General features: G+C 47.5%; 1 protein-coding gene across 3 annotated transcripts in view; it reads right to left on the bottom strand.

The window, feature by feature from the left end:
• LOC142582929 (hemicentin-2-like) overlaps nucleotides 1–12,214 on the bottom strand; it is a 275,657-nt gene that overhangs the window by 15,165 nt on the left and 248,278 nt on the right. For all 3 annotated transcript variants that reach the window (XM_075693066.1, XM_075693068.1, XM_075693067.1), the window contains exons 6-11: nucleotides 10,934–11,206; nucleotides 9,357–9,623; nucleotides 7,984–8,334; nucleotides 5,731–5,985; nucleotides 4,876–5,142; nucleotides 3,515–3,646 (exon numbers count right to left, since the gene is read on the bottom strand). In XM_075693066.1, coding sequence (XP_075549181.1) covers nucleotides 3,515–3,646; nucleotides 4,876–5,142; nucleotides 5,731–5,985; nucleotides 7,984–8,334; nucleotides 9,357–9,623; nucleotides 10,934–11,206 — 1,545 coding nt within the window. The remainder of the gene's footprint in view (nucleotides 1–3,514; nucleotides 3,647–4,875; nucleotides 5,143–5,730; nucleotides 5,986–7,983; nucleotides 8,335–9,356; nucleotides 9,624–10,933; nucleotides 11,207–12,214) is intronic.

Genomic DNA, 12,214 nt, shown 5'->3' with positions numbered 1-12,214 from the left:
CTGAGGCCTAATTTCCTTTTTTTTTTTTCGTCATCACTGTAGCGTGGGACACCAGCAAGATTATATGGCAGCTCCATTTTATGCCGCATTGTGGCAATAAAATTTGAAGGAGCCTTAAGCTTTACCTTTAACAGTGGAACGCGGTAGCATTCAAAGACCCTGACTGCTTTTAATGTTTCCCGGCAACTGCAGCTTATGTGACCGTAACGCTTGCCGCGAAATGCTGGCGGCGAATGCTATGCACGAAGGCAAGCTTTCGGGCAGAAACGCGGGCTCTTGCGTAGGTCGACCTGCTGTTATTGTTTCGCACTTTCGATATTTCTGTCTGAGAAGAGCTAACAAAAAGATAGGCGCTGTCAGTGTTTTTTTTTTCTTTCAATACATTTGTTTGTGGGCTGCAGTTCTCACAATTCCGAGGAATAACTTTGTAAAGGATGGAAGACGAGGCACAGGCAACTTTGGTAGTAGAAGAGTGGTTTGGTATGCGCGGTTCGGAATGCGTAGTTCGGAATTTGGTTCGAAATTCTTTCTGCCGGACGCTGACGCCGGATTTTCTGTAACACGAGGCCCTTAACGAAAACAAAGCTGAGCTTTACTTGGCGTACTCGAAGAGCATACGAACGCGTGTGGTGCACTTGGGCCGACAAAACAATGGTGTCTGTGTTAGTGCGCCGCAGACAGCGACTAAAAGAGACAGAAATGGTCAAAGCATGCAGTGCTTTCTGCATCGCGCGAAGAGAACACATTCATGAATACTGCGAATTGTTAATCAAACGCAACCAAGCTGCTCTGCGTGAAGAATGACTCAACCAAATTCGACGCGTCCGCGCAGTTATGTGTCTCACCTGAGACGATTCTCCTTTTCCGTCTGGCCCCGTCAACTCGCTTGAATGCAATCACTGTGTGCAGAGGGAGTGGTGGTGGTGCCATCGTGAGACGCATGCCGGGCGTGCGTGTTACAGAGCAGGATAGGAAGTGAGAAGGAAAGGATTACGAGATACCGGGAATGGCACGGAAGAGGCAACACTCAACACAGGACTCGAGCTTAGCTCTCATTGTATGGCTTGTGAGTGGGAAACGCGTGCGATGATACCAGCCCTAACGGTTATTCGCTTGTTCTGAATCCGGTTAAGCAACCACCTCTGCAAGGGCCTGCATGTATTGCTAAAATTTTGTTTTGTCCTTTCGTCTTTAGGATTCCCTACTTTTCCTGAATCTTATGCCACAATGTTTGGCTGTGACTAAAAGCGTTTTCCTGTGACAATAAAGCTGCAGAAAAGCCATAACATACAGGCGGGTTTCATGCAGATGACTGGAAGGACAGTGAAGCAAGTAAGTCATGCAGTGCCGCAGTCATGTGTGTCAGCGAACCATTTAGGCACACAGAAGATTCAATGAGTGGAGTTGTGCAGCAAGTTCTATGGCTACTGATTTTCAGCGAAAATTACTGTGGAGAGGCTATAGTCATGGTATGCTGTACCGTTGCAGGTCCTGCGTTTGGTGGCGAGCAGTGGCCGTCATGCCTGATGTGTAGTGAGCAAATGGTAAGCTTTATGGCACCAGGCCGTAGAGCCTGATAATTACTCGTCTTCCTGACAAGGGGATCACGCCGGTTAGGACAACACTCTGTTAACATGCATAGCAGATGCACTTCAGTACCGACGTGTGCAAAACATCGCAATTGTCCAGGAAAGCACACGACTATGACACGAATAACGCATTCTGAAACATGGCTATGTACACAAGCATGATCTTAGGAACATCTACCTGAGTTTCCTGTGATATCACTGCTGCTACCATTCTGCAGATAGGGTGGGTGGAAGTCAGCCTTGTGGATGCTCAAATCTTCGCTGAGGCTTAGGCGTCCTTCCGGTCTAAGGTAGAAATTAGCGTCAGCAAAAACCAGTGCTTTATGTTTGTTTCGAACTCTGCTTCTATGTCATAAGAATGTTCACGTTTCGGTAAAGGACAGACAACACAAACTTCACATTTTTGTTCCGGTCAATACTTTCATGCCTCGCTAAGGAGTGATTAAATTTTCGGCGATTTGTATCGTCAGTTTATTTGCGTCATAGTTCTAAGTGAGATTTTGTAGATACCGTTCACCCATCTAAATAAGTAAATCAAATGTAGTGTCGCAGTTTCATTTGACGCTAGGCGGTGGCATGGGGTCTTTTGTCGTTTGTAGACTTCGTTAAAAAAGCAGAACGTAGCACAAATATCACACAGAAAGGAAACGCGAGAGGAGACTGGCTTCCAACTGAAGTCCATCACAGTCACTGGTTCACACGTATGAACAGCTACAAAAAAATTTCCTAAAGCCAATCAATATATTATAGTTGTCAATGAGTATTTGAAGCAAGGCGACCACGTTGTAACCGAAATTGTGGCTCTTACTTATAAATTCCATCCTACGAAAATGTTCTCATTACTCTGCCCTTTTCAGTTTTGTATTGACAGAATCCCAAGCGGGAGTTCTTGAGCTATGAGTGCACCTACGGACCCATCGCTGCACGTAAATAACGTTACAGAAACGATCGTCCCGCCACAGTCGTGCGTCGCCGACAGTTTCAATAGTTCCCACGTACGGTTTTTCTTTTGGTCTTGAACAGTTCCGTTGCATAGAAAATGTATCTAGTTGTATACAACAATTAGTTATAAATCTTTCTTATCGATGGTTCATTCTTCCTGAAGTTTGTGATAGCTTGTGCAATTAAGCTTAACTGTTGGTCACCCTTGTACGTTTGTCCGTGTGTTCTACATGATGTTCTCTAGCGTTCTGCTGTTTCAACCAAGTCCTTTAAATAAATGTATTGCTAGTACTAGCAAGGCTGTTAAAATGTAATTATAAATGCGAAGTAGGATAAGCAATGCCAGGAAAGGAGTTTGCTCGTGCAAGCCATGCAACAACGTAAAACAGTCTGGGGTTCTTAGTGGACAACTCCGGAAACAAAGCGGCTAGACCTCTTAACGGTTACTTGATCAAAAGGGAAGAAAAATATTTTAGAGCACAGTTTTTGATGTACTTACGTTTGCCGATCCTCCACCGCTTCTTTTGGTCCAGCTGCAATAAGCACACACGACATCTGACTCTAAGACCTGACTTACCGTGGGTCAACCACTGGGTTGTCCTGTTGCTGAATTACGAGACATAACGAGTTCACGCAGAGCAGCTTTGGTTTGACCTATTTAAGTCCGCATAAGAAAGTTATTTCTGTTGAAAGGGAACTACTAATTTGTAACCATGTGCATGAGTGAAACTACCTTCGACGTAAAAGAAAGGAAAACAGATATGGAGAGAAGAACATGTCAAGCCGTGGAGCTACGAAAATGTTGACACAAAAAACGAGCACCTTGCTCACGCTGCCTTAAGGAATCAAAGTTCGTGCACTTCTTTAACTCGCAATGATAAATTATTATACAATTTGAATGAGTCGAGCCACGTTCGCATGATGAAGTAAAATAACTTCGTTTTCGTTCAAGGTGCAAAATACATGCAGGTCATAGTGCTTACCTCTCCTCCGCTTTCTCTTCATTATAAGGACAATAATAACGATTATAATAATGAATATTAAAACGATGAGCCCCGCGATGCCCGTAATCATCATAACTTGTTCATCGTCCAGGTATACATGGTTGTAGGCATCTGGAAGAAACAGGAAAGTCAGCATTATTTCACAGCCAGGTTTATCGAACAGTGAACATTCATTCCACTTTCCATCACGAGCGCCCTCTTTCTCGGTCTCAGTGACTACTAACCTTCGAATTGTGAATAGAGAGCAGTTTACTTAAAATTCAGTTGTCTCGCACTTGTTTCCGATTTTCAGCGTGCACGAAGGCTAGGACCCCTTAATTTGCATGTACAGGCGCTACAAGAGTTTCTTAACTGTCTTGAGTTATTGTACTAGTGCGTTTCACGTCTGCATCTGTAAGTTTCGGTCTGCTTGTTCTTTATTCGTTCCTCCCTCTATTTCCTTCATACTTCACCGTATGTTACACCTGGAGCAGCAAAGCTGTAATTAGCCTTACATCTGCAGTTATCGTTAAACATTTATCCATCTCTTGCCTTGTCAACCCTTTCAAAGCACCCATAAGCCCTGTGTCCAGTAACCCCATTTGAGGGTCCCATATAGAAGCATGCTTCATCATATATATGACATGAGCAACTTTCATTTGACATTCACCCAACATCGATTGCATCCTTTCGACCCATCTATGCAACTGCGGCTGTTACCTGGGCTTCTCCGAAAAGTGAAAACTAAGCTGTGCCGCTTACGCTTGGACGTCGCATTCACTAATGCATATACGTGTTTGATTGGAATGGCTGATAGCGCCTAGTGCAGTGACTGCGGTGTCGAGGAGGCTATATAACATCTACTGTGCTTCATTCAATGTATTGAAAATGAAAGACATGACATCTGCACATCTCTAAATCAGTTAATCAGTTAGATAGAAAACCGTTCATCTTGAACGTGATCTTGGGACAATGGCCTCGCATATCGCAGCAACGAAAGGCCACAAAATCGGTGCTGCGATATTTCAAAGCTACCGGATTGAGTCACCGTCTGTAATCCGGACTGAGTGATCGCTCGATATCCCCAGTAGACTTCCTCTTCCTATTTTTTTAATCTGTCCTTCCCCTTTTCTCTTTCCCCAGTGTAGTGTAGCAAACAGGGCGCAGTTCTGGTTAACCTCCTTGCCTTTCATTTATAATTTGTTCTCTCTCTCTCTCCTTCTCTTTTCATTTGACCTACCGGAACATACGGGTGCCACATTAGGAACTCCTTATGGGAACCCCTTATGCTCATATTGGATGTAGGGCTTATGGAGCTTCTTTCTTTTTTTGGTAGGGAGGGTATGAAGGGCAAAGCGTACCACCGGGACCGTTCACACGGTACTCGCACTCTGCGGCTCCCAAGGAGTTGTTGGGCTGGCAGAGGTAGAGGCCGTAGTATTCGGGAGCCGTCGAGTCGGGCACGGTGTATATGCTGCGTAGGCCCTCAGAGTAAACGTTCCGCTCGACCGTCTCATTGCCCAACATCCAGCTGATGTTGACCTGCGGCGGATTGGCGTCCACTTCGCAGATGAGCGTCACCTGGCCCTCCGAATTCTTGCTCGTGTACAGCACGCACGAGGGCGGGTCTGCCAAGGGACGGAAGATGCCGTGCAGATCATTACCAACACGACACCAATGATTGGGGGACAATTCCGCGTACAGAACAGTTCTCCCCACTTCGGTTAATTTGTTTTCAATCACTAGAAGCACACTATGTCTGCAGGCAACATTACCAGTAGCCCGAACAATGACAAAAACATAACCTTTGAATTTTTTTTTTTCATTTTTGGCAGCGCTTGAGTGACACCAAATCCACAGCCACAAGCATTCAGTGCTTAGAAGCAGGCACTCATTACGCAAACGTAGTTCTATGGCCATGAACTTAAGTCGTACCAACATGCCATCAAATCATGATTTTGCAGTAATTTCATTACTTGCTTTGCTGAGCAATCCAGTGTATGAGAGAATGATATACACTAATATCAGACATGAAAGCTAGAATGTAAGAAGCATGTACCACCATGCCACGTCAGTTTAATTATGCGAAAATTAGTGTCGCGAATAAAGGTAGCAATGCGTTTTCTTAATAATGTATCGTTTCCTCGAACTTGTGCGACGTTATTAAAACTGAGGAAGACGCGTGATCGTATATGATGTGAAACGGCACTACTCACAGATGACGTCAATGTAGCTGTTGTAGGACGCCGATCCGTGCCGGTTGCTAGCGACGCATGTGTAGTTTCCGCTGCGTTCACGACCGAGGCTGTAGTTCATGAATAGCAGCGGACTGTCCGAGATGACCTGGTCGTTGTACATCCACATGTACTCGCTCGGCGGCTTCGAGTTGGCGCTGCACGTAATCTCCTCGGCCACGTTTCCCTCGTAGACAAGCAGGTGTTTCACTGACACGTCGATGTCTTCGGGAGGATCTGAGGCATCGAACGTACGCGGCACATTCGTTAAAATATTGCTAACGGAGAATTCGACGGGTCCACATGCACTGTTAAGTAATATTAAAGCACTCCCATAAAGGTCTCAAATTCCTTTCTTCAGCCAAGTACCTGAGTGCTGCTGAATATGTTGGACTGCTTTGTGCGTGAATAGCGCCTAAGGAAGGCAAAGAACAGCATTTTCTTTTCTGTGGGAAATAATAATTTGCGATCAAAACTCTAAACTGTTGTTTTAATGTCACCAGCTTTAATGTTAGTTAGAGGTAGAGGTATGCACTGAGATTTTAATTGGGTGCATACAGATGCGCGAAAAATATGTCGCCTGTAAACGACGCCTGGAATCGCCTCACGCGAAAAAAAAAAACGTGGGTATCCGTTGCGCTTGAGTAGCTTACTGCCATTATTCGAGGATAATTTAGGCCTCTAGAATCCTATAGCCAGTTTGCCCAATTAATATTTTGGCTTATTTACTTTAAAAATCGTTTTCACTTTGAAAGACCCAGTAACGGACAACTGGCACGTGCTCCACAATAGTCAGTGACGGCTGTCACAGCGAGCCTACAAACGCTGACTAGGAAAGCAAACTTGCATTTCATTTCAAAATGCAACGCCAAGTTGTTTGAGAGAAGCACGATTGCGTTCTTTTCGAATGTTGTATTGCTAGTTGCATCGCGACAGCAATTATATGGACGCTCCAGGCGCATTCCCGCCGTAAGCGTCGCCGTTGCCGTGAGGTTACGTATACAGGCCAAGGGCGATAACACCGTCACCGCGCGCCCTGCGCTGTATGTGCGAGTGAAAGTGTGCGAGGGGAGCTGACTATCGCGGCTCAATCTCGCCCCGCGCGAAAGAGACCAAAGCGGTCAGGAAGCGCGCCTTCTCCACTCGTGTGTGAGGTATCCAATGTTGCGAGGAACCAGGGGGAGAAAAAAGAGGGGGAGGGAAGGGCGGTGTTATAATCCGGCTGCAACTGCTCATATGACGGCTGCGCGTGGTCTCCCGGCCGTATCTCGAGAGCGATCTGCGTTGGGGGTAGAGCCTAGGTCCGTCGACGGCTCGTAGCTTTGTGCATGCTGTGATCTCGGCGCCCACTTTTTTTTTGAAGTGATAGCCAGCACGAATGTCACTTCGCTCGCTGCTGCTGCCGCGTTTCCTCATGTTAGTGATTTGACAGTGAGTTTCTGCGGTCATTGAGTCAAATGTGTTCATGTTTGCTTGAGAGGGCGTGACACCGTGCTTGTTAATTTAGTTAGTGTGGCTATTTTTACAAGTTAATGCGGCCGATAAAACTACTACCCTTACTTCGTATAGCTGTCACTAATTTGCTGTCGATTGTTCCTGGCGAAACTGCGACTTTTTTACTTGGCTGCTGCGCCAGCAATGAGAGTGTTGTTCTCACTAAGCTATTTGAATCACGAAAAAAAAGAAGATGTTGGACAGTGCAAAAATGTACAAAGGCACGCCTCTTTCCCGGAGATGCTTCCCTCTCGTGTTTGTGATTGCACGTTCTGCTTTGTTAGCAGTTACCGGATTGAGATTATTTCATTAACGCTGAGTCAACTCTCTGCCCCCAGTGAAACTATGGGCTAGAGGCACAGCTGCAATCTGCTTACATTAATGATACTGCCACTCGTAAGGAAACGGACAACAGTCTATCTTTATGACTATTGTGACTACTAAATCACGCTATTTTCAATGACTAAGGACGAGAATATCGCTCAGCTCACGTCTTGCAGTGAACGCGAGAAGACATAAACAAAATTGAAGCCACTATGCCCATACAATCGCCAGCAGAACACAAGACCATATAGCGATGTCGCCTGTGCTACGTTGTTGTGGTGTTGTTACTGCTGCTATATCCGGTACGAGAGTGACACTGCAATTACTTAGTGGCAAGAGCGAAAGAGAAGGTAGCGAAACGAAGAGAGAGACAGGGTCGGGGGCTCGCCAACGCAGCAGTGGCGTTGCTCAACTCACACTCGACTTCGAAGTGCGTTGTGGAAGAGACCGCCCGCCCGACAAGGTTGCCGCTCGAGCGGCACGTAAACGTGGTGTTGTCCAAGTTCCGGTCGAGGACACCGCCGGGCCACTGCGTCATGTCGAACTTGAGCGTGCTCACCACCGAGGCGAAGCGGTTCTCGGCCGGCTCCTCCGGGTGCGGCGTGCTCTGGATGCTGAACTGCGGGCTGTAGTCGATGCTCTCGCCAGCGCGCAGCCACTCGATCACGCAGGCCGGCTCGCACTCGACGCGGCACGACAGGCTCACGTCCGTCGAGTTCTGCAGCGCCCCGTGCACGCTGGGCAGCTGGTCGATGAACGACGGTGGGGCTACGTGCAGTGAGAGAATACAGTGTTGAGCAAACACAGCACGCACGTCATCGACTTTACAGGCACAAAAAGCAAGCGATCTCCGCGCACGCTCAATGCTGTTGTATGACCGCTCTTTATTTATCGCACTCTGCTCGTTGAAAGTAAGCGGAAGGTGCCCCTCCAGAAGTGCACAGATAACCCCGCTGAGACGGAAATGAACTTTGAGAAGAACGGAGTTTTCTTTTAGCTATTGTCGTGGCAGGAAACGAAGTAAGATCGATATGCCATAACGGTGATTCCTGGCATTCCCTTCAGTTTCAAGGAGGCTAAATTTTGTTGCCTCTAATGCTGTATAGAGATCACTTTCTTTTAATCACAAAACGCGAAGCGAGGTACCAGTGTGATCGTTAAACGTGATGTATTTGAACTGGGCATCTCTCCGCAGACAAGTGGTTAAGATAACTCAATATAGTTGCTTTATATAATGTTCTCTTACAGAAGAAAACGATCGATCAGGCGCATTACGCGCTTATCAGTACAAATGAAAATTCACCTCCACCAACGCTCCTGCGTTGTTCTTGCTGGAGATCCGCGGTCGAACAATATTATTTACCCTCGCCCTAATAAATTCCAGAGATAAATCTAGCCAATGTTTGTTTGCATGATTCGCACAGAATGCCTTAAATGTAATTTTCCAGTTAATAGGCCGAGTACACCACTCACCCAAGTGGATAGCGTACCAAGAAAATAGTGAATAGGAGCATAACTCGGCAATCTCTTCGTCCATAAGGCCTTCTTCAAAAAGACGGGCCACCTGTGCTATTTCTACGCTAACTAGCTCGAGGAGAGCAAAGCTGCTCAGCCCACATGTCAATACGTACCCTAACCTACTTGCCGGTGCTTGTGATATCTCGCTAACCGACGCGATAATTGAAGTCTCTCTACTTTCGTCACCGCAATCTTGCGTTCAGACACTTCGCGTTCGCGTGTGCGTGACGTAGCTAACTCGTGCAAATAAAATACACTCATTTATTTCCCACCTAGCACGGGTAGTTCGTAGTCGCCGCTCGGTCCTGCTCCGACATCGTTGACGGCGGCGCAGGAGTAGCGGCCGCGTGACGACAGGCTTCCGGGCGGCGTCACCAGCTCGGACTCGGTGGCGGTGGCGATGAGCTCGCCCTCGAACTCCCAGCGATAGTGCGTGGCCGGCGGGAGGCCCGGGTCCTCCACCACGCAGCTCAGAGTCGTCGTCTTGCCCTTCACGGCGTACTCGCTGGCGTGCACTACGCTCGCGGGGCCGGGAGGATCTGAGAGGGCAACGCCGGGAGGTTCATGTTTCTGCACTGTTTCTGCGGTGGAGCTGTGGCTTTTAATTTCATGTAGCCTTACGCTGCACAATTCTTATACGCACGTTGGCGCTTCTACACCCTGAACAATAAAAATGAACCTTGCCTACACTTCGTTTCTTTAACGCTCTGCGTTCGCTACTTTTCTGTCGAAGCCGCGATGTCACTCTGGGTACGCGTGGTGCGCGCACGTCGTTTGTGACCTAAACGTATCGGGAACAACACAGCGTAAAAGAAAGGAAATGCATGCAAGACGGATTGCGATTTTCTTTTACAGACAAAATAGGCACCGAATTGTGCAAACTTAATTTAGACTGCCGCCTAATAAGCTTGGCTCGTTCGAGCCAAATAGTGCCGTAGTGTAAGAAAAATAGGCTTGTAAATCCCGTGGCTTATGAGAGCGGCAGACGCGCTAGCGCTTTTTATACTTATAATAGGTAATATTTGGTCCTTGCTGTGACACAGCTTACGATTCTGTGGAGCGAGAATAAGAGGAATGTGATACGGAAAAGACTGCGAGGTTAACCGGGCTGAACCCGGTTAGCTACATTGCACAGGAAAGGACAAAAGTTAGTGCGTGCATGGCTAGGGCGTCGGTAGCGCGAAAGTGTGGTTAAACCTACAAGAACCAAATTCGGAGAAATTGACAACTGTTGAACTCCTGAATGCATACTTTCGCGTACGAGTTAACTCCTATTAAATACGGCGGAAGCGTTTCCGCAACGAACTATAGTAACGGCTATAGTAATGGTTAAATTTCTGTTTAGCTCTGGACACCCTAATACTTTAGTGCGAAGACGACTACACAAAGAAACGAACAAGAAAAAGGACCGAATTTTCTTGTTGAGTTGCTCTGTTAGCGTGGAATTGTTAATGAGATGCACCAACTTGTCGTGCATTGTATCTCATCTCATCCCACTGCTAGCTCCGTCAACAATGAAATCGTCCCACATTTGCATGAAAGAAAGAAATTCCAATGTTTAAGCAGCCAGCACGTTTCTTTGGCTGGATAGGTCGTCATTGGAAGTTCGTCCAGCGCGAGCAGACGGAGACATAGCAATTGTGCGATCGGTACCTACTTCCTATATTGGCACAAAAGAGGGCAGTTATCCCGAGTTTCAACTGACACGAAAACACAGCTTACTAACTCATTCATTAATAAAATGTTAATGACACCATGCCGCAGGCAATTCTTATTCGTGGGAAGAAAAAGCGCCCTTGACTAGAGAACGCTCTTCACGAATAGGGGGCGCGGCGGTCGCCGTACTCACAATAGACGGCCAGCTCCTGGGTGTCGGACACGGGCCCCCAACCAGCATCGTTCTCGCCTTGGCAGGAGTAATTCCCCGTGGCGTTGCGCATCACGTCGGCCCACACGACCACCCGCTCGGTGCTCTCGTTGAGAAGCTCGCCGTCGCGGTGCCAGCGCACGCGCCGCAGCTGACCCGGGTTGCCCTCGAGCACGTTGCACGACAGCGTCACCCGGGTGCCGGGACCTTCCTCCAGGAATGGCGGCGACACCACCGCCGCCACCGTCGGGACGTCTGTGAATCAAATGGGAGAAAGGTGTTGCTCTTCTGGCGTGCTAAAAGTGCCCCGCACCGGTATTGATAGATCAATAATGGTACGGCGTGTTTGGACACGGCACACAATGTTATAATTTCATTGCGATATCAATTATATGAACGCCCCAGGCACATTTCCGCCGCTGTCGTCGCCATCGGCGTCGCCGTGACGTTCCATATAAAGTCCAAATGCGATAACACTGTGACAGCACACCGTCTTCCATCGCGCTTAAGGCAGGGGGGAGGATAGGCTCTACTTTGGTGGCAGCTGCGTAAGGCGCGGCTGAGCGCGGCCCTGCGGGCTCTATCTTGAAAGTGATCTGCGATTAGTACAGAGTCTGGGTGCCCGACGGCTGATAGCTCCGTGTGCGCTGTGTTCTCACCACTTAGTTCGTGTCGAAGAGAGAGGCAGCAAGAAGGTCAGTTCACTCGCTGTTGCTGCCACGCTTCTTCACGCCAGCGTTTTGACAGCGGGTGTCCGCGCTCATCGAGTGAAATGTGTTTATGTTTGCCTGTGCGAACCTTAAACCATGCTTTTAATCTATTTAATAGGCGAATGGCTGAGAGTTTATATGGCCGATAAAACTGCTATCCTTACTTCATACAGCTGTCTACTAATTTGCTATCGCAAGCGATGCTTCGTCTTTCGGGCGAAACTGCTACTTTGGTTAATCATGTAAACGTATATAGGCCCCACACGCATGCAGGGAAAAGGGAAAGCAGCCTAAGAACAGTCTCCTGAAAATTACATCAGCCCCCCCTGCTTCGAAAGGAGAAAAAAAGAGGAAGGAGAGAAGCAAAAAAGATAAAGAAGAGTAGAGCCCACCACTACATATCAAATCTTGAACTGATCCAACATAGTGAATATAAGTCATATTTATTGTTGATTCAACCAATAATCATCACATCTACACAGGGAGCACGAGCTTCACAGGGCAAGGACCGATCTTCTTAGTGCCCGCCTTGCGGATGTAACTGCAAACACTT

The sequence above is a fragment of the Dermacentor variabilis genome, chromosome 5 (genome assembly GCF_050947875.1).
Source record: "Dermacentor variabilis isolate Ectoservices chromosome 5, ASM5094787v1, whole genome shotgun sequence".
NCBI classification, from domain to species: domain Eukaryota; kingdom Metazoa; phylum Arthropoda; class Arachnida; order Ixodida; family Ixodidae; genus Dermacentor; species Dermacentor variabilis.
Note: the sequence above shows the minus strand (reverse complement) of the source record. Positions and strands in the feature narration are given on the sequence as shown.